This window comes from Rhinoderma darwinii, chromosome 4 (assembly GCF_050947455.1).
Source record: "Rhinoderma darwinii isolate aRhiDar2 chromosome 4, aRhiDar2.hap1, whole genome shotgun sequence".
In the NCBI taxonomy this organism is placed as follows: domain Eukaryota; kingdom Metazoa; phylum Chordata; class Amphibia; order Anura; family Rhinodermatidae; genus Rhinoderma; species Rhinoderma darwinii.
In genome coordinates, this window is record NC_134690.1 from 345,625,341 (window position 1) to 345,647,419 (window position 22,079).

The 22,079-nt window shown below is 43.3% G+C and overlaps 1 protein-coding gene across 1 annotated transcript; it reads left to right on the plus strand.

Annotated features, from left to right (window-relative positions):
- Positions 1 to 2,219: 2,219 nt before the first annotated feature.
- SOD2 (superoxide dismutase 2) lies at positions 2,220 to 21,787 on the plus strand. Its single transcript, XM_075864467.1, has 5 exons — positions 2,220 to 2,363; positions 4,565 to 4,758; positions 5,048 to 5,164; positions 5,256 to 5,435; positions 21,442 to 21,787. The coding sequence occupies exons 1-5, from the start codon at positions 2,335 to 2,337 to the stop codon at positions 21,585 to 21,587; spliced, it is 666 nt and encodes a 221-aa protein (XP_075720582.1). The 5' UTR covers positions 2,220 to 2,334; the 3' UTR covers positions 21,588 to 21,787.
- The last annotated feature ends 292 nt before the right edge of the window (positions 21,788 to 22,079 follow it).

The window sequence follows — 22,079 nt, forward strand, 5'->3', positions numbered from 1 at the left end:
AGGGATGGGCTATATCTACAGGTGGGCTATATACAGGGGTGGGCTATCTATGGAGCACTATATACAGGGGTGGGCTATATCTACAGGGGGGCTATATACAGGGGTGGGCTATCTGTGGAGCACTATATACAGGGGTGGACTATATGTGGAGCACTATATACAGGGGTGGACTATATGTGGAGCACTATATACAGGGTGGGCTATTTCTACAGGGGGGCTATATACAGGGGTGGGCTATCTGTGGAGCACTATAGGGGGAGCTATTTGTGGGACACTATATACAGGGGTGGGCTTTATGGGGGAACTATTTATGGGGGGCACTATCTACAGGGGGCTCTATGGCAGGCATTATCTACAGGAGGCACAGTGTGTGTGTGGGACACGGTGTATGGCGCTATTATATTTAGTGTGTGGTATAATGAGAACTTTATCTTTATTTATAGGTGTATTTATAGGTGCACAAATGTTGGAAAAGTGAGAAGCTGAAGACATCTGAGTGGAAAACTGCAGAAATGAGCTGTGACCTGGAGAAGTCATCATAGAGGTCTGGATCGGATGGAGAAAAAGAACTAGAATCTGAGACGTCACTTAAAGAGGCTCTGTCACCAGATTTTGCAACCCCTATCTGCTATTGCAGCAGATAGGCGCTGCAATGTAGATTACAGTAACGTTTTTATTTTTAAAAAACGAGCATTTTTGGCCAAGTTATGACCATTTTTGTAGTTATGCAAATGAGGCTTGCAAAAGTCCAAGTGGGTGTGTTTAAAAGTAAAAGTCCAAGTGGGCGTGTATTATGTGCGTACATCGGGGCGTTTTTAATACTTTCACTAGCTGGGCGCTCTGAAGAGAAGTAACATCCTCTTCTCTTCAGAACGCCCAGCTTCTGACAGTGCAGATCTGTGACGTCACTCACAGGTCCTGCATCGTGACGGCCACATCGGCACCAGAGGCTACAGTTGATTCTGCAGCAGCATCAGCGTTTGCAGGTAAGATCGACTTACCTGCAAACGCTGATGCTGCTGCAGAATCAACTGTAGCCTCTGGTGCCGTCACGATGCAGGACCTGTGAGTGACGTCACAGCGTGATCTCTCGAGAACACGGCTGTGTCTGCACTGTCAGAAGCTGGGCGTTCTGAAGAGAAGAGGATGTTACTTCTCTTCAGAGCGCCCAGCTAGTGAAAGTATTAAAAACGCCCCGATGTACGCACATAATACACGCCCACTTGGACTTTTACTTTTAAACACACCCACTTGGATTTTTGCAAGCCTCATTTGCATAACTACAAAAATGGTCATAACTTGGCCAAAAATGCTCGTTTTTTAAAAATAAAAACGTTACTGTAATCTACATTGCAGCGCCTATCTGCTGCAATAGCAGATAGGGGTTGCAAAATCTGGTGACAGAGCCTCTTTAATGTAAATGTTTATTCTGCCTCTAATCAGTACTGTAGTCACTGTATGATCTACAGCGAGATGATGGGTGGTATGATTATATGATTTATTTTTTGTGAGGCAGAAACTCCCAGCATATACTTACCATTGTTCGGGCCATGCTGGGAGCTGTAGTTTTACGCCGTACATACCTATACAAGAGGGGTTGCACTAAATTGAGCTGTATTTGTGCTGGTGTTGTATTTATGTACTGAGCTTGGTAAACACTTCAGTATCGTTAATATGTCAGTATAAGACGGCACATAGCGAACAACGGAGTGTCACTAAGCACTGACTAAATGAATGGGGAGAAGTGCATGCTGCTGATTGGTCAGCGTCATACACGCCTCTGTATAACGCCCACTTGGTCTAAAGTAAAAACACGCCCACTTGGGCATTAAGAACCTAATTAGCATAAAGCTAAAATCGCTCCTAATGTGGTAAAAATAATTGTTTTACTAAAAAAGCACTGCTGTCACCTACATTATAGCGCCCATCTCCTTATGTAGGAGAGGGGGCACTTATAATGTGGTGACAGAGCCTTAAGTATCTGGCCTCAGGAGCAAGTTTAGGGGTGGAGGAAGCAATGCTCCCTTATTTTGAAGCTCATGAACTACATATTCACACACTATGGTATTTAGACTGACGTGAACATACTGCTATTGGTTCAGTAGGAAAAGCTAAGCCGCTACAGCCACAGTAGCCATCATACTGTACATTACTGCGCCTGTGCAAAGCTTGAGACAGGACTGTTCGGAGAAAAGGGCGTGGTTTACGCACGGCCCGGAACTACATTACTGAGTCAGAGGGAGGAGCTGCGGCAAGGACGGACAGTCACGCTGACATAGAGCAGTGACAGGAGCTGCAGCCGCCCGCCTGTCGCAATATCTTATAGTAGCAGTCATGTTGTGTAGACTTAGCGTGTGCGCCAGGTGAGTGTTACCGGAGAGCTCCTAAAACAGTGTGCTGTGCGCCAGCTCCCCGCTGTACAGAGGTGGTGTGCAGATCTATCGGCAAGTTGTCAGTTATGTAACTGTGGACTTGTGACCCTCTGCGCAGAAAAGTTTCATTTTACTAGCTGCTGTTTGTCAAAATGAAGAGAATAGTTAATAAGACTGGTGCCAGTGTGTGCCCGTAGAGCAGCGGGCACCACATTCCTCAACATGGCACACGATCAAAACTTCTAAATGTCAGACGGAGTGCAATGGAGAAGACTCTTCCTACGTCATTTATAAGAATGGCACAGGGGCTTCCTACTGAGTGGCTGGGACACCGGCCGTATGACCAAAGATCGCGGTGTTGCGCTGGCTAAATCGCAGTAATGAAAGTGAACGTAGCTGCAACTTTCTCCACTCATCATCATCATCATCCTCCTCATCCACTGATCACCTAACACTCCATTCACTGATAAAATCCATACACATGAGGCCCTTGGCACGTTACGCGTTTGCCGTGTGCGCTGGGATAGCTACAGACGTACGTGCTAAACATGACCGTACGTCTCCACTAGCCAGACAGCGGTCAATAGAGTGTCCGTTTGGCCTCTGCCAGGTAAGTGTACCTACTTTTAAAGGACGGAATAGCGTAAGACTGATCTATTCCATCCCATGAGATCCCGCAAAGAAATGTATGCCACGCAGTATACTTTTTTTTTAATGTTGAAACCTATGGGTGACGTATGGCATACATCACCGGAATATGTTAAAGGGAGCTTCTGCACAGAGAGAGAGAGAGAGAGAGGGACTCCTACGCGGACGCTGCTGCTTCTAGTGTGTTTTACTACCTCACACCACTGCTGGATTCACAGCTACGCTGCTTATTACTGTGTATAACGTCCTCCATTCTGTGTGTGTGATAGGGGAGCAGGATCTCCTCTTCTCTGTGTGCTGTGTATAGGAGACATCATAGCAGCTAATCCCTGCACCTTCTGCTGCAAAGTTCAGGAAAAACTGAGAATTACAGATGGATCCTGCAATGGGGAAACTGCAGAACGAGGCAGAATATAAGAGTCGTCTGACACTGTCCTGGATGAGAAAAAAGGGTTTGCAGTAGAATGCGGCTGAGCTGCAATACCAGACAACCCATGGACAAGAGTAGCACTGTTTCTGAGGGTAAAAAACGGATCCTTTTTTCTAGTCACGGACAACCAAAGATATCTGTAGTGTAAAATATGAAAATCATGAATGTCACAATCATGTGTAAAGATTTTAAGTCCTAGTCCCAATATTAGGCTATGTTCACATCTGCATTGTGCCTCTCTGTTGTTCTCTGTCAGAGGAGCAGAACAAGGGAATAACGGAACCAACGGTTCCGTTGTACAATGGACACCGCCGTTTGCCGACGTAACCCATTAACTTTAATAGGTTTTGACTGCTTTCATTCGGGGTTTCCGTGATTTGCCAGATCTAACGGAGCCTCCGATGCAGATGAAGTCTTAGCAGTGCTTCAGTCTAAAAAAAGCATTGCCGTGATGAGTATTTTAGTAAATACTTGCTTTCCTCACAAAAAAACAAAGTTGAAGCATCTTTTCTTAGGCTTCATTTTACCACTACTTTGTTATTCCTCCTGGAAATGTATGCATAAATTGGTATCCATACTACTTGTCAGTGAAGTGTGTCCCAACAACGTCTGACACTGTTCGGTCTACTGAAAGAGTCAGACTGTGTAGGGACATGACTTCTAGACCATAGGAATAGTAATACTGAGTTGTCAGTTTATTCATCCATTTCTAGGAGGAATAACCGAGGAACGCAGATTTCTTAGAAGAGATACTACAAAATTGTAGTTTTAATGTGAATGCAAGCCTTTATTAAAACAGACTTGTCAGGAGAGCTGACCTGTCCTCTTTATATGTAGGATCTACCCACATCATTGTCCACATTTCCAGGGGTATATATATATATCTATCACACCTCTTTATATAGAACCAGGCTGACCCTCCGGCCATCAGCAGCGTCTGGCTATTAATGATCGTATTATGGCAATGGCCGAACATGTAGTGCCTGGATGGGCCGGGTCAGACAGAACCGTGCTCTGTTCAGGATCCTTAAAGGGGTTCTTGGCATATGGACAGGGGTTGTCTTTATGATGAAATCTAATACTGAACTGTTTTTTTTGTTTTTTGTATATATAGGGCAAGCCTAAGACTTGCACCTGCTTTGGCCTCAAGACAGAAGCATACGTTGCCAGACTTGCCTTATGATTATGGTGCACTACAGCCCCATATCAATGCTGAGATCATGCAGCTTCACCACAGCAAACATCATGCCACCTATGTAAACAACCTAAACATTGCAGAGGAGAAATATGCTGAGGCTCTGGCGAAAGGTAAGCGACTTAAAGGGGTATTTACATCTCATAAATTAGTGCTGCGTCCCTTTGTAACGTTTTCCTTGCACATCGCTGCTCCTGGACGTCCGCTGTGCAGGGGTCTGAGGCACGATAGACTATCCCTGTGCAAATTAGTGGGCGCAGAGACTTCTGTTTGTTGGGGTATTATATAATTTTTGTATCGTATGAGATTTAACACTTAATCTCAAATATAATACACCTCAAACTGTTTGTATAGAACGTGCATCCTATAAGTGTAACCTGTTTTTTGTAATTTAATTTGTAGAGGATGTGACTGCTCAGGTAGCTCTTCAGCCTGCTCTAAAATTTAATGGAGGTGGACATATAAATCACACCATTTTCTGGACCAATCTTTCTCCCAATGGTGGTGGAGAACCTCAAGGTCAGTATGTGAGTGCTACATATAAAGATATTGCTTCTTCATAGGCAAACAGCACTATTGTCCTCCACCAATAAACAATTGTCCATATCAGGTGACCTATTAGAGGCAATCAAACGTGACTTTGGCTCCTTTGAGAAGTTTAAGGAGAAGCTGACCACGGCATCAGTTGCAGTCCAGGGATCCGGATGGGGCTGGCTAGGTTACAGCAAAGAATCAAATCGCCTACAAGTTGCTGCCTGCGCCAATCAGGACCCTCTCCAAGGAACAACAGGTGAGATCTTACTCCGCTTTCGCATCCTTAGGCTAGGGCTACAAACCGCTTTAGTATTCATTTTTGCATGACTTGCGTACAACTTTTCACACCTGATGTCTTTTGTCTTCATATGTTTGTCGCATGGCAGTCACATAAAAATCTACATTTACACGTTACACTCCCAAGTAGGATTGTCATGATACCAGAATTTGGACTTTAATACCGATTCTTCGTGTAGTATTGCGATTCTCGATACCAAAATACTTGAGGGCAGAATAATTTATTTTATTTTTTTTCCTTTTTGCATCCCGGTGTTAATTTTTATTTATGAAAAAAAAATTAAGGTGTAAGACTTTTTTTTTTTTTTTGTTTTACAGGATGAGTTGTACTTTGAAAGAGCCGTTTTTTGGTACATTTACATTTTATCGTTTAATTCATATAAATTGTTATTTTGGCAAAAATGCTGAGAAAAAAAGCAGTTTTTATTTTACAGCATACACAGGTCATCATAAATAATGCTATAAATTTGTTCTGTTATTACGGTCACGACGCTACCAAATATGTGTATATTTTATGTTTTGGGACTTTTATATTTTAATGTTTATTGTAAAAAAAAAAAAAAAAATCAATTTGTATATATTTTTATTTTTTACAGATTTTTTTAAAAAAGTTTTATTTTATTTATTTTTTAACTTTAATGTACTAGCATATATTTATATGCCAGTACATTATCCTGTGTACTGATGGCACACAGGCAATTGTTAGGGCATACCTATGTGTGCCCTAACAGGAAATATGGTGTCAGCCCTGGGGTTCTTCAATGGACCATGGGCTGTCTGTCCATATAAGGTATGTCTTCCCCTTTTCATTTTCCCTTTGAATGCTTTGATCAAAGGGATAACAGCGGAGATTAGAGGTTTCTCTGATATCCACCTTTAGAGCGGGGCTACGACTGTGTATTAGTCAGGGCCGGCCTTAGGGTAGCATCATAAAAAAAAAAATGCACCATAAAGTATAATTCTCCCCCACAGTATACTGCCATTTATAATGCCCCCAGAGTGGGCCTCCCACAGTATAAAGTCCCCCCTCCCCTCCCCTCCCCTGGGTGCCACACACAGCCCCCCTTGTAGCTAGTGCCTCCTGTAGATTCTGCCTTACAGCCGCCCTGTAGATAGTACTGTGCCCCCAAAAACAAATAAAAAAAAAAAAACCTCCTGTCCCTGCGCCTGATAGGCTGCAGGCCTAGTAAATGGCAGAGCAGGGAGATACCTCCCTGCTCTGCCATAGTGTTCAATAGTATCTGCGTCCTAAGGACACATACTATTGAATGTGGCGTCGCTAGCGACGCCACCGGGCATTGGGCAGTCAGTCCCGGCGGCGACACGTTCCCCCTCATGACGCGGTCCCCATAGCGGCTGCCACAGCGGTAGTTACGCCACTGAGTAGAGAAGGAACGCCCAGGTGGAAAAGCAGCTGCAGAGTCACCGGGCGCTTCAGAAACAAGCAGGGGAGCTAGCGCAGCGCCCACTTCCACCTGCTGGAGTGATGTGCCCTGTGGGATGGCACAGGTTGCACACCCCAAAGGCCGGCCCTGATCACAGCCATTGCCCCGCTCTAAATTGCGTGGGCACACGTGCAATCAGCATGTAATGCGGCTGGCTCTGCACTAATGAGCGGCGGGGCCGGCACTGAAGACCGAGAACATTGGTCCATCAACCCTACTCCCAAGGCTCAATAGATTCCTATGTCTACTTGTGTCCTAAAAAAAAAAAAAAAGTCAGTAATTTAATTTCAAGGGGACATGTCTGTTTTAGTAAATACTTGCATTACTTTTCTTCAAAACCTACATTGTTCCTTCCCTCTGTTACTCATCCTGGATATGCATGAATACATTGACAAGGGGAATGATAACAACCAGTTGTCACACTCTGACACGGTCTGATCAGTACTGAAAGCGTCACTGTGTAGGGACATACTATATTTACTAGAGGAATGGAAATAGAGTTGTCTATTTATACATTTCCAGGAGGAATAACAGGAACAGTAGAATTCTAAGAAAAGATGCTCCAGAATTGTTAATTTATTGGGAACACAAGTATTTACTAAAACAGACCTGTTCCGTTCTACTTTCAACTTTTCATGAACAGTTGTGCTTTTGACCCTGACTGCCAGAGCAAAATTTCACCTATTGAAATGCTGCATTCTAAGGGTATGTGCACACGATGAGAGGCTTTTACGTCTGAAAAGACAGACTATTTTCAGGAGAAAACAGCTGCCTCGTTTCACACGTAAATGCTGCTCCTCATATTATGCAAGGCGTCTGTGACGCTCGTGAATCTTGAGCTGCTCTTCATTGACTTCAATGAAGAACGGCTCAAATTACGTTGCAAAGAAGTGCCCTGCACTTCTTTGATGAGGCAGTCAATTTATGCGTCGTCGTTTGACAGCTGTCAGACGACGCGTAAATTACAGGTCGTCAGCACAGTACGTCGGCAAACCCATTCAAATGAATGGGCAGATGTTTGCCGACGTATTGTAGCCCTATTTTCAGGCGTAAATCGAGGCATAATACGCCTCGTTTACGCCTGAAAATAGGTTGTGTGAACACAGCCTTAGGGTCAGTTCCCAGGCAGAAAACTCTGCCTGGGAAAATCAGCTCTGTTTTTCTGTTAAGTGAATTGTACCACACACAGTTTTTTTCCGTCTCCCATCGATTTCAATGCGGTTTTTGAGGGGGAAAACTCCCCAAAGGTCATGTCGCTTTTTTCTTTTTATCGCTAGCATGCAAAAACCGCTCAGGGAGAAAGTCTCTGACTTCCATTGAAATCAATGGGACTACCATGAAATTTGGGGTGTTTTTTGGCGCTAATTCGCGCCAAATTCGGCACCAAAAAACTGATCTGTAATTTTTTATTTCTTAGTCTACCTAAAAATGTTGTACCTCGTATGTTCTTATATGCATATTTCTATGCACCGCTACAGTATGATGGCGTGCAGAAGTATGTGAGCATATTGTTAAAATCCCCAGGGTGCCACGGCACCCCAGTTGGTAACCACTGGAGTAGAAGTTCCGTGCTTTGCTCAGCCAGCACTTCCAGCTATGCAGTGGCACGGTGTGACATCAACTACGTTTACAGGCAGTGGAACCAGAGGTGGAGCTCTGAAGAGCTCATGAAACATCTGCCCGGCCCACTGCCTGTAAACCTACCTTATGACGCGCCGTGCCGCTGCTCAGCCGGAAGTGCTGGCGGAGCAAAGACACGGAACTTCAGAGGAAGTGAAAAATGTACTCTGGGTGCGGCCACATGACCGCAAGTCAGAACGCTGTAACGCTGCCACATATAAACATACATTATATTAGAAAGTTAATTATATATGTCACATTTTAAGTTAAAATCTAAATAAAATGTATGCCTGGACAACCACTTTAAAGGCTTTGTTAACCTTTGGTGCCTTTTTTTTTTCTTTTTTTTTTAAAATTGTGATTAGAAGCATTTTTTAATGTACTGTATATTACAAAATTGGTGCTATTTCAGCGCAACAGACTCTATGTATTCACTTTGCTTACAGAGGCATAGTGCAGATTGTATGTAGTCAGTGAGCTGGACCGACTGCTTGCCGAACAGCAGCTCCTATGTGCCTCTGACACAATCTAAGGCTAAGTTCCACGGGTCGGAAAAGCTGCATAAAAATCACGCAGCATGTCCGAGCTGGAACCCGCAGTCCATTCGGTCCGAAAAATCGCACCGCATTGTGGTGCGTTTTTTCGGCCAGATTTTCCACTGCGGAAGAAAGCTGTTCATACTTACCCCCTCGGTCTTCTCTGCACGTAGTCTGGCCTCCTACGATGACGTTGCGGGCCATGTGACGCTGCAGCCTGTGATTGGCTGCAACAGTCACGTGATGAAACGTCATCCTAGGAGGCTGGACTGCAGGAAGGAGGATAGCATTCTGGGTGAGTATGATTTTTATTTTTTTCCACCGATTTGTGGAATCGCAGCACATGGCTTTCTGTTGTAGGTTTTGCATCCCAATTGAATTCTATGAGGAAAAACCCGCAGCAGAAAAGCAATGAAAACAGAGCATAAATTGACATGCTGCGGATTTCAATTCTGCACCACATGTTAATTTATTAATGTTTTGCCTTAGGCCGGGTTCCCACATAGCGTAAACGCTGCGGAATTTCCGCAATGGAATTCTGTGCTAATTTTCCACAGCATTTACAGTTGCCGCAAAGTGGATGAGATTTAGAAAATCACACGGGCTTTAGTATCATCCAGGGAGGCTGGACCGGACAGCCACGGTGGCATGCGTCACCATGACAACGGCCTAGGTCAGTATGGGCTTTTTTGCTTTCATTATTTCTACGCTGCTTACCGCATTGGAAATTGTGGCCGAAAAACGGACGGAATGTGCTCCGGGTTCCAGGTCTGATACACTGCGTGTTTTTCACGCAACGTATCTGACCCATGGGGACCTGGCCTTAGAGTATGTTCCCACAGGCAGGATACACTGCAGATTTTCTGCAATTGAAAATCTACATCTGGATCTCAAAAAACGCAGGTAAATCGGCCACAGAAATCCATGTGTGCGTTTTTTGCTACACAATGCTGTGGAAATCGTGGGTTTTCCAAAGAGTTTGTGACGCTTTGACTGTAGAAAACTATGTGCAACTGCTGATTTACAGTGGTTTTTACATAGTTTCTGCTGTACAAACTGCGACAAAACTTAGCGTATATTAGTGCAAAATGTATGTTCACTATTCCAATCTATAGACCCAACACTCAGCATTTTTGCACAGAACCCTGCAACATAAATTGACTGGATTTGAAAGCCACACCCAGAACATCTTCTACCTTTCTAGCGTGTTTTTTTTTTTTCTTTGTTTTGATTTTTCCTTTCCAGCGTGTGTCTGAGTGGCAAAAATCTCATCCACTGAGATGAAGCTCCATTTAGATGAATGGAAATGACTTTCAGTAGCAGAAATTTTTGCAAAAAAATCTGCGTGTTACTGCACCCTATAACTTTTTTTATTTTTTTTTTAACCTACTGGTGATCTGGCAGCTGAAACCCCCAGTGATCATCTATCTCCAGTGAGTCTGCATTTAGAAAAAGGGTTGTCCTCTTGCATTCAGTTTTAACTTTAAGGGTCTTTATTTTTTTTGTCCCATTCTAAAAACCATGATCATGGATTCCTTTTGAGGCACTTTTAAGGCCCCATGCACACGACCGTGCCCGCAATCACGGCCCGCGATTGCAGGCACGGCCGGCCGCTGACTGACAGCCGCATTTTCGGGTCGTACTCCCATTCAAAGTATGGGAGCACGGCCCGCAAAATGCGAAAGAACGGACATGTTCCATAATTCCCGGAACATTTCCACGGCACTGACACCCTTCCGTAGTGGTACGGAAAGGTGTCAGTGTTCAATGAAAGTGAATGGCTCTGTTTTTGCGGACCGCAATTGCGGTCCGCAAAAACTGAGGTTTTTTGCAGTCGTGTGCATGGGGCCTAACATACAGTTTTCCTTCTGCATTTTCTTCATCCATAGAGAGGGGAATTTATAAAATAAATAATTATACTCCCATTTTTTTGCATCCAATCCCCAATTTTGTAAACAAAGAAAACTAAATTGCACAAAGGCTTAGTTGTGCAATTTTACATGGGCCAATGATCAGGCAAACAGGGAAGCGATCAGCTGACGAACAAGCAAATGCTCATTCGTCTGCTGATTGCATCTTTTATGCGGCTATAAGAATAGTCACTAGTCAGCTGCACATCATCCTGTGTCGTCCCCATAAATTCCGATCGGTTATTAGTACATATTTCATAAGTAGCATTCATATTAGATGAAGAAAAATATCTATAGTTTGGCTGCATTTTCTCAACCCAGACAGTCTGTCGCTTAGAATAAGCTAGGCCTACCTGGAGTTGGTCCATCTGAAGCAGCAGCCTAGAATCACTAGAGGATGATTTGTGATACAAATGTCTGTACATTAAGGCCCCATGCACACGACTGTGCAGTATTTACCACTAGTAAATACTGCACTGACGGGCCGCGGAGAGTCGTCTGCATTTGCGGACTGTACTCACAGTAACAAGCATAGGAGCATGGTCAGCAAATGCAAAAAATAGGACATATCCTATTTTTACCCTTTCACCTATGACCGCACCCCTGGAGAGTAATCCCATTCGCTGGACAGGAGCTCTGAGGATATAAAAAAAAGGACACACCTCTCCACACACCCAGTCAGGTTTCCTGTCCTCCGGATGAGATCGTCCTGTTAGGGGAAAAAGCACTTCTGGATGGGTTGCAGACCCCCTAGCAAAGTTCTTACCTTTTCTCCCTAGGGGTGCTCTGAAAGGCGTAAGTCTCCTCTGGAGGGAGCAACCTTAAGTCTGGGTTCAGTTACTCCCTCCTCTCCTGGTCCATCGCTTCCCTCCCTGGAGGTGGTTTTAGGTCCCACAAGGTGAGACCTTTCTCTGGTGGGATAGCGGTTCTGCCAGGGTCATACTCTGTTCCCTTGGTGGGGCCGGCACGCATGCCCAGCGTTGGCGGCTTCCGGCGCACTCTGTGCAAAACTTCCAGTTGCCGCGACGCGTCACTTCCGGTGGTGTAGCGCGTCCTACACTCCAGGAAGCGTTGGTTCCGGTGACCCCAACGGGGAGGAGGGGCTCCAGGCGTCCGGAGCAGAGGACCTCCCCAGAGAATCCAAGGCCTATTTAGGCCTGAACGATATGGAGCCTCAGTCTCCAGCATCTCCTTCCATAATGGAAACGCCAGGAAAAGCAACAGGTCGTGCTGACCGCTTGGATGCCGCAACATCCTCCGGTCCGGTACTTGAGGAGGCAGGACTAACTGGATAAAACCTGTAACAAGGAGTGTGCAGTTTGTAATAAAAAAAACTAGCAGCCTCTTATAATAAAAGACTTTGCCAGAATTGTTTAGACAAGATCATCACGGAAGAATCTAAAAGTTTGACCTCAAGCATTAAAGAGATTGTGATGGCAGAAGTTAGGAACTCCCTAAAGAAAGGATCTTCTAGTCTGGCAGATCTATCCAATTCCTGAGCTGAGCTCTTCAGATAATTCCGGGGGGGGGGGGGGGGTTGTTCTTAGCAGGAGACGTAGACCAGCTCCTTAAAACCGTAAGAGCAACTATGAACATAGATTACCTCGTCCAGGACATAAAGTTTGAAGGCTTAGGGCCTAGAAAACAGAGAACCTTTCCCATTCATAAGAATGTGTTAAGCCTCATTAAGAGGGAATGGAAGAATTGAGATCGGAAAGTTGGTATTCACAAATTTCTTAAAAGGAAATATCACTTTTGAGGAAGAGTTCTGCGAGGACTGAGATAATACCCCTAGACTTGACGCCCCAGTGGCAAAAATATCAAGGAAGAATGCTCTTACATTTGAGGATATAGGCTCTTTATCCGATCCCATGGATAGGAAAGCCGATTACTACCTCAAGAGAACCTGGGAAGCTTGTGTGGGGGCTTTTAAGCCAGGCATTGCAGCCACCTGTGTGGCTAGGTCTCTAAAGATATGGCTAGCGCAATTAGGGCTCCACCTTTAGAGAGAAGACATCTAGGGATCAGATCCTCTCCTCCCTTCCAATGTTATCTAAGGCAGCAGATTTTTTGGCCGACTCCTCGGTAGATCCTGTACGCCTCTCTGCCAGATGAGCGGCTCTCTCAAACACCGCTAGGAGGGCTATCTGGCTAAAAACTCTATTTGTTTGGGCCTCCTGCTAGATGACCGACTAGAAAAAGCGCATCTGATAGGAAGGAGTTCCCTACACAAGGAAAACCAATGGTTTATTTTCTTCCCAAGAGGTTTAATAAAAGACCTAACCCTAGGGGACAGGAGTCTAGGTCCTCAAAATATCCTAGGAAAAACAAGGGCTTCCTTTTCAGGCCTCAAAACGACCCCAAAATCAGAGACCACCAACAATGATGCCAGAAGGCCCATGGCGGGGGGGTCGTCTATCCATGTATTACAATAATTGGGGAAAAATAACATAAATTCTGTGGATCCTAGGAATTTATAAAAACGGTACGTCCTAGAATTCAGATTTCTTTCCCACAAAGACCCTAAAAAAATCAGAGAAACAAGGAGTATTATAGGCAGAAACTCTGCACTTGAATTAGAACTACTTTTTTTATTTTTATAAGTGACAGAGGCAGGCCAGGGCTTTTATTCCCCTCTCTTCCTTGTGAAGAAACCAGAAGGGAAATACAGGGTCATAATAAATCTAAAGGATTTGAACTCTTATCTGACATACAAACATTTTTGCGTGGAGAGCATTCCTTCTACTATAAATCTCCTCTCCAAAGATTGTGTGATGGCATCACTAGACCTGGAGGATGCATATTATCATGTGCCAATATGCAGTCCACAAGATAATAGCAGAAATGACATCATACATCAGGACGAGGGACATCCTCCTGATTCCTTACCTGGACGATTTTCTAATGGTGGCAGAAACATCTCAGGGCCTGATCCAACAGAGAGAAATAATTTGCTCTATCCTAACTAACTTAGGATGGAAGATAAATCTAAAAAACTAAAATTGAATCCCATCAACCAGATGCGTCTTTCTAGGCATTCTGCTAGATTCCTTCAGGCAGATGTTCTTTCTCCCATAAGGGAAGATCAATCCCCTGATAGACAGGGTCTCAGAGCTATATTTAGGCCATATAACCTCTTTCAGGAAAGCTATTTCTGTTCTTGGCCTCATGACCTCATGCATCCCAACAGTATTATGGGCTCACTTCAGATACAGGGCTCTACAATGGGACATCCTAAATCAGTGGGACAAGAACAGTCTCTCCCTAGCTCAATCCCTCCACATCTCATCAGCAGCCTGGCTGTCTCTCAGATGGTGGTTGAACAGGGAAAACCTCAGGCGGGGCATGGATAACAACTCCTACTCTAAATATAACTACGGATGTGAGTCCTTGGGGATGGGGAGCTCACTACGACGACTCCTTTCTTCAGGGTCACCAGACCGTGCAGAGGTCCTCTACTTCAAGCAACAGGCAGCAGTTTTTCAAACTATGAAAAACTCTACAGAAACAGTTAATTTTTATCCAGCCCAACCAACCAATCTGACAGCCTGGAGACTGAAAGAGTAATCCTTAGACAGAGAGGGTTCTCAGTCTGTCATTTCTACTCTGCTAGCAAGTAGGAAAAAGGTTACCTCTGAAATATATCAGAAAATTTGTTTGTCCAGTTCCAGGGTCCCAACAAGGCTTTGGCAGCCAGTAGATCAACTATAGCGAGATGGATCTCCTGCCTCCAGAGTTCTTCGGAGCCCACTCCACCAGGGCTGCGTCCACTTCCTGGGCTGAGAGAGCAGAGGCATCCTTAGATCAGATATGCAAGGCTGCTACATGGAGTTCTCCTCACACCTTCCTCAAGCATTACAGATTACAACTGCATACAGCCTCTGACTTGGCCTTTGGTAAAAAAGTACTACAAGCTGTGGTCCCACCCCAAATATTGACTTCTATTGTACATCTCCATGGGTGCTGTCATAGGTGCAAGGGTAAAAGATTAATTACTTACTGGTAATTGGTTTTTCATGAACCTGTGACAGCACCCCTCTGTTACCCTCCATTATTCTTGTAGCAAATATAGTTATCATAAGGTTGAGTGCCAACATGAATACAAAGGGATTCCTTGTAAATACTGTATATATTACGCTGTGAGGTAATTCCACTTGGGTGGCGCAAAAATGACTAGAAAATAGTCAAGACATTGACAAGGTTAGAAATAATGATTTTTATTTGAAATAATAATTTTCTCCTTCAAACTTTGCTTTCGTCAAAGAATGCTCCATTTGCAGCAATTACAGCATTGAAGACCTTTGGCATTCTAGCTGTTAATTTGCTCAGGTAATCGGGAGAAATTTCACCCCATGCTTCCAGAAGCCCCTCCCACGAGTTGGATTGGCTTGATGGGCACTTCTTGCATACCATACGGTCAAGCTGCTCCCACAACAGCTCTATGGGGTTGAGATCTGGTGACTGCGCTGGCCACTCCATTACAGATAGAGTACCAGCTGCCTGCTTCTTCCCTAAATAGTTCTTGCATCATTTGGAGGTGTGCTTTGGGTCATTGTCCTGTTGTAGGATGAAATTGGCTCCAATCAAGCGCTGTCCACAGGGTATGGCATTGCGTTGCAAAATGGAGTGATAGCCTTCCTTATTCAAAATCCCTTTTACCTTGTACAAATCTCCCACTTTACCAGCACCAAAGCAACCCCAGACGATCACATTTACCTCCACCATGCTTGACAGATGGCGTCAGGCACTCTTCCAGCATCTTTTCAGTTGTTCTGCGTCTCACAAATGTTGTTTTGTGTGATCCAAACACCTCAAACTTCGATTCGTCTGTCCATAACACTTTTTTCCAATCTTCCTCTGTCCAATGTCTGTGTGCTTTTGCCCATATTAATCTTTTCCTTTTATTAGCCAGTCTCAGATATGGCTTTTTCTTTGCCACTCTGCCCTAAAGGCCAGCATCCCGGAGTCGCCTCATCACTGTAGACGTTGACACTGTTGTTTTGCGTGTACTATTTAACCCCTTCCCGACATGCGCCGTACATGTACGGCGCTGTCGGGAGGTGCTTCCCGCAAAGCGCCGTACATGTACGGCGCAGTGATTGTGCGGGCTCAGGAGCAGAGCCGGCACCATCACCGCGGGGTGACAGCTGTATTATACAGCTGGCACCCTCCTGTAACTGCCAGGACCAGAGCTACTCTCCGATCCGGCAGATTAACCCCTCAGATGCTGCGCTCAATAGAGCGCAGCATCTGATAGGTTTTTCACCCGATCGGCAACCCAGTGATGCAATCGCTGGGTTGCTGTGGCAATCGGACGCCAGAAAATGGCGTCCGAGTCTGCCTTGTACGGGAGCCCATGAGGACCCGCCTTCGGCGAGTCCTCATAGGCTTGCTGTCAGTGAATAACTGACAGCGCTAATACACTGCACTACGTATGTAGTGCAGTGTATTAGAGTAGCGATCGGGGCATCAGGCCCTCATGTCCCCTAGTGGGACAAGTCAGAAAAGTTAAAAAAAGTTAATAAAAATGTCGTAAAACAATAAAAACACACACATTTCAAATAAAAATAAAGCTAAACTGACTTTTTTCCCATAGTAAGACTTTTATTATGGGAAAAACCGTAAAAATTAAAAAAACTATACATAATTGGTATCGCCGCGTCCGTAACGACCCAAACTACAAAACTATTATGTAATTTATCCCGCACGGTGAACGCCGTAAAAAAAAACCATGAAAAACAACGCCAGAATCTTTGTTTTTAGGTCACATCTCCTTCCAAAAAATGCTATAAAAAGTGATCAAAAAGTCACATTTACTCCAAAATAGTACCAATAAAAACGGCAATCCGTCCCGCAAAAAATAATCCCTGGCACCGTTTCGTGCACCCAAAAAATAAAAAAGTTATGGGTCTTAGAATGGCGACACAGAAAACAAATGATTTTATAAAAAAAGTGATTTTATTGTGCAAAAGCCGCAATACATAAAAAAAACTATATAAATTTGGTATCGCCGTAATCGTATCGACCCGCAGAATAAAGCTAACATGTAATTTAGAGCACACTGTGGATGCCGATAAAAAAAACAATAAAAAACGATTCCAGAATTGCTTGTTTTTGGTAATTTCCTTTACCAAAAAATGAAATAAAAAGTGATCAAAAAGTCGTATGTGTTCTAAAATGGTACCAATAAAATCTACAGCCCGTCTCGCAAAAAACAAGCCCGCACACCGCTCAATCAACTGAAAAACTAAAAAGTTACGGCACTAGTAATGCGGTGATGAAAAACATCTCAATGCGCAGGCCGGAGGGGAACATTCCTTCAGTTTCAGGGCCCTAGTAATTAGGAACTAGGAAAGGGAATTAGGGACATCCGCTGGAAGCGAGGGCGCCCGTATTATACCAGCGCAAAACTTTCCCAGCAATATTTCCCAAACTACGAAGGAGAAAAAGTCCCCAAAAGGTGCAGAGCGTTACAGAAGGGGAGTGAGAAAGAAAACCGTTTATCAGTGTGACACCGGCCTGCGCATAACGGATCGCTTCACATCGTAACTCACATCTATGGAGAATTGTATTATTTACCCCATTATTATACCCTCTTATTATACCCTGATGGACTCCGCACAGATTACATATACCCTGATGTTCTCCGCACAGATTACATATACTCTGATGTTCTCCGCACATATTACATGTACCCTGATATTTTCCGCACAGATTACATATGCCACCACATTATAAACGGAAATACCAGCAAAACCCCAAACAGAACTACTACCAAGCAAAATCCATGCTCAAAATGGCGGTCTTTCCCTTCTTAGCCCTACAGCGTGCCCAAACAGCAATTTATGGCCACAAGTAAGGTATTACCATACCCGGGAGAACCCGCTTAACAATTTATGGGGTAAGATTTTCTAGGGGCACAACATCTTGTGCGGTGAATGGGCAGATCAGTGGAAAAATTGAAATTTCTGAAAAACACCTGTGATGTCTAAATTCTCACTACACCCCTTGATAAATGCCTTTAGGGGCGTAGTTTCTAAAACGGGGTCACTTTTGTTTGGTACATCAGGGGTTTTGCAAATGCAACATGGCGTCCGCAAACCATTCCAGCAAAATCTACGCTCCAAAAGATAAATACCGCACCTTTTCTTCTGAATGCTCCCATATACGTAAATAGCCGATTATAACCACATATGGGGTGTTACCGTACTCGGGAGAAATTACTTTACAAATGTTGGGGTGCTTTTTCTTCTCTATTCCTTGTAAAAATGAAAAATGTTGATCTAAAACTACATCTTGTTGGAAAAAAAAAATATTTTTCATTTTCATAGCTTAATTCTAATTAATTCAGCAAAAAACCTTTGGGATCAAAATTTTCACTATACCCCTAGATTCCTCAGGGGGTGCAGTTTCCCAAATGGAGTCAATTTTGGGGTGTTTCCACTGTACTAGTACTACAGGGGCTCAGCAAATGTGACATGGCGCCCAGACACTATCCAAAATCCAAATGGTGCTCCTTCCATTCTGAGACCTACCGTGTGTCCAAACAGATGTTTGTGACCACATGTGGGGTATTGTTTTACTCGGGAGAAATTTCTTTACTAATTTTATGGTGCTTTTTCTCCTTCAGTCCTTGTGGAAATGAAAAAAAAAATACCTAAACCTACATTTTATTTGAAAAAATGTAGATTTTCATTTTTACGGTCTACTTCCAATAAGTTCTGTAAAACACCTGTGGGGTCAAACTGCTCACTATACTCCTAGATAATTTCCTCATGGGGTGTAGTTTCCAAAATGGGGTCACTTGTTGGGGGTTTCCACTGTTTTGTCCCCTCAGGGGCTTTGTAAATACGACATGGCCTCCGCAAACCATTCCTGCTAAATTTGAGTTCCAAAAGCCAAATGGCGCTCTTTCCCTTCTCAGCCTCGCCGTGTCTCCAAACAGCCGTTTATTACCACATGTGGGGTATTGTTTTACTCGGGAGAAATTTCTTTACAAATTTTATAGTGCTTTTTCTCCTTCAGTCCTTGTGGAAATGAAAAAAAATTAGCTAAACCTACATTTTATTTGAAAAAAATGTAGATTTTCATTTTCATGGCCTAGTTCCAAAAATTTTTGCAAAAAAACTGGCCGGTCAAAATGCTTGCTACACCCCTAGATAAATTCCTCGAGGGGTATAGTTTCCAAAATGGGGTCACTTGTTGGGGGTTTCCACTGTTTTGTCCCCTAGGGGGCTTTGCAAATGCGACATGACCTCCGCAAACCATTCCTGCTAAATTTGAGCTCCAAGAGCCAAATGGCGCTCTTTCCATTCTAAGCCCTGCCGTGTCTCCAAACAGCCGTTTATTACCACATGTGGGGTATTGTTTTACTCGGGAGAAATTGCTCTACAAATGTTGTGGTGCTTTTTCTACTTTAGTTCTTTTGGAAATGAAAAAAAAATTAGCTAAACCTACATTTTATTTGAAAAAATTTAGATTTTCATTTTCATGGCCAAGTTCCAAAAATTTTTGCAAAAAAACTGGCCGGTCAAAATGCTTGCTACACCCCTAGCTAACTGCAGAACCTGGGCAATAAATATTGAGTTGCATTTCTTGGGTAAAACATTCTGTGGTACAAAAAAAATGGATTCAAAATGAATTTCTGGAAAAAAATAATGAACTTTGTAAATTTCACCTCTACATTGCCTTAATTCCTGTGCAATGTCTAAAGGGTTAAGAAACTTTCTAAATGCTGTTTTGAATACTTTGAGGGGTGCAGTTTTTAAAATGGGGTCACTTATTGGGGGTTTTTAATATCTAAGGACCTCAAAGCCACTTCACAACTGAACTGGCCCCTGTAAAAATAGCATTTTGAAATTGTCTTGAAAATGTGAGAAATTGCTGCTAAAGTTCTAAGCCTTGTAACGTCCTAGAAAAATAAAATGATGTTCAAAAAACGATGCCAATCTAAAGTAGACATATGGGGGATGTTAGTTAGCAACATCTTTGTGTGGTATAACTGCCTGTCTTACAAGCAGATACATTTAAATTGAGAAAAATGCAAATTTTTGCAATTTTTCGCTAAATTTTGGTGTTTTACACAATTAAATACTGAATGTATGGGGCAAATTTTGCCAGTAACATAAAGTCCAATGTGTCACGAGAAAACAATCTCAGAATCACTTGGATAGGTAAAAGCATTCCGGAGTTATTACCATATAAAGTGAAACATGTCAGATTTGAAAAATGAGGCTCTGTCAGGAAGGTCAAAAGCGGCCAAAGAGGGAAGGGGTTAATGAAGCTGCCAGTTGAGGACCTGTGAGGCGTCTATTTCTCAAACTAGAGACTCTAATGTACTTGGCTTGTTGCTCAGTTGTACAGCGGGGCCTCCCACTTCTCTTTCTACTCTGGTTAGAGCCTGTTTGTGCTGTCCTCTGAAGGGAGTAGTACACACCGTTGTAGGAAATCTTCAGTTTCTTGGCAATTTCTCTCATGGAATAGCCTTCATTTCTAAGAACAAGAATAGACTGTCGAGTTTCACATGAAAGCTCTTTTTCTAGCCATTTTGAGAGTTTAATCGAACCCACAAATGTAATGCTCCAGATTCTCAACTAGCTCAAAGGAAGGTCCGTTTTATAGCTCATCTAAACAGCAAAACTGTTTACAGCGGTGCTAACATAATTGCACAAGGGTTTTCAAGTGTTTTCTAATCATCCATTAGCCTTCTAACACAGTTAGCAAACACAATGTACCATTAGAACACTGGAGTGATGGTTGCTGGAAATGGGCCTCTATACACCTATGTAGATATTGCATTAAAAATCAGACGTTTAACACATTAACACATTAACAATGTATAGAGTGTTTTTCTGATGTTATCTTCATACATACATACATACATACATACATACATACATACATACATACATACATACATACATACACAAAAGACAAGTAACAGCACCAGGACTTCAATGTTGGGGAGATGTTGGTTTATTCACCACCGGGTGGAAAGAATGGGCAACGTTTCGGTTCACACCTGTACCTTTCTCAATCTCATATATATATATATATATATATATATAATGTGTGTAAAATCTATCATTCTCATCCTGAGTTCTTCCTATGACTCGGTGTGGAGAGGTGTGTCTTTTTTAATATCCTCAGGCTTCTTGTCCAGCAAATGGGATGTCTCTCCAGGGGTGCTGTCATAGGTTCATGAAAAACCGATTGCCGTAAATCAATCTTTTTGCGGGACATTTCTACGGCCTGGACACACTCGTAAATATATGGGAAGGTGTCTGGCCGATAGAAATGAAGGTGCCAGTATTTTGTCTGCAATTACGGACAAAAATGAAGGCCATGTGGATGAGGCCATAGTAGTGGCATTGATCTGTAGAGTTGTTACGGTCTTCAAGTAAATATATATTTTTCTGACCAGTGAAACTTATGTTCTGTTTTGCTTTTTTTAGGTCTTGTCCCTCTTCTGGGTATTGATGTTTGGGAGCATGCTTACTACCTGCAGTACAAGAATGTTAGACCTGACTATCTGAAAGCGATCTGGAATGTTATCAATTGGGAGAATGTAGCAGAAAGATATCGGGCCTGCCAAAAATGAACTTTATTTTTAAATCCGCTCCGTCCTTAATAAGCACTTAGAACCTGTTGTAGGTGGGCTTCCATAGAAGGTTGTTTCGTTTTCTGAGATTAAAACATCAGCCAGCCGTATCGCTTAGTACTTTCAGCAACTGTTACATTTCTGGAAACCTGTGAAGAGTTTCGTGATTTCAGCTAACAATAAATGTGAGATATCTCTAATATTGTTTCAGTGTAGTGTTGTCTTTTAATTATTGTTAAAATGTTTAGTAAATGCAACACTTGCCATAATAGACTTCACTTGTGCTGGGGTTTGTCCCCCCAATCAGAAGTTTTACCTTTAGGTTTCATTCACATCTGCGTCGGGGCTCTGTTCATGGGTTCCGTCGGAGCTTTCCGTCACGGGAACCAATGAATGGAATCTAAACTAAAACCATAGGTTTTCGTTTTCATCACCATTGATTTCAATGGTGACGTATCCGGTGCAAATGGTTTCTGTTTGTCACTGTTGTGT

Excerpts from the sequence above, each read along its gene's own strand:
- SOD2 (XM_075864467.1), top strand. The coding sequence starts at position 2,335 with ATGTTGTGTAGACTTAGCGTGTGCGCCAG. Across the intron at positions 4,759-5,047 it reads TGCTGAGGCTCTGGCGAAAG|AGGATGTGACTGCTCAGGTA; the intron begins GTAAGCGACTTA and ends TTTAATTTGTAG. Across the intron at positions 5,436-21,441 it reads CCCTCTCCAAGGAACAACAG|GTCTTGTCCCTCTTCTGGGT; the intron begins GTGAGATCTTAC and ends TGCTTTTTTTAG.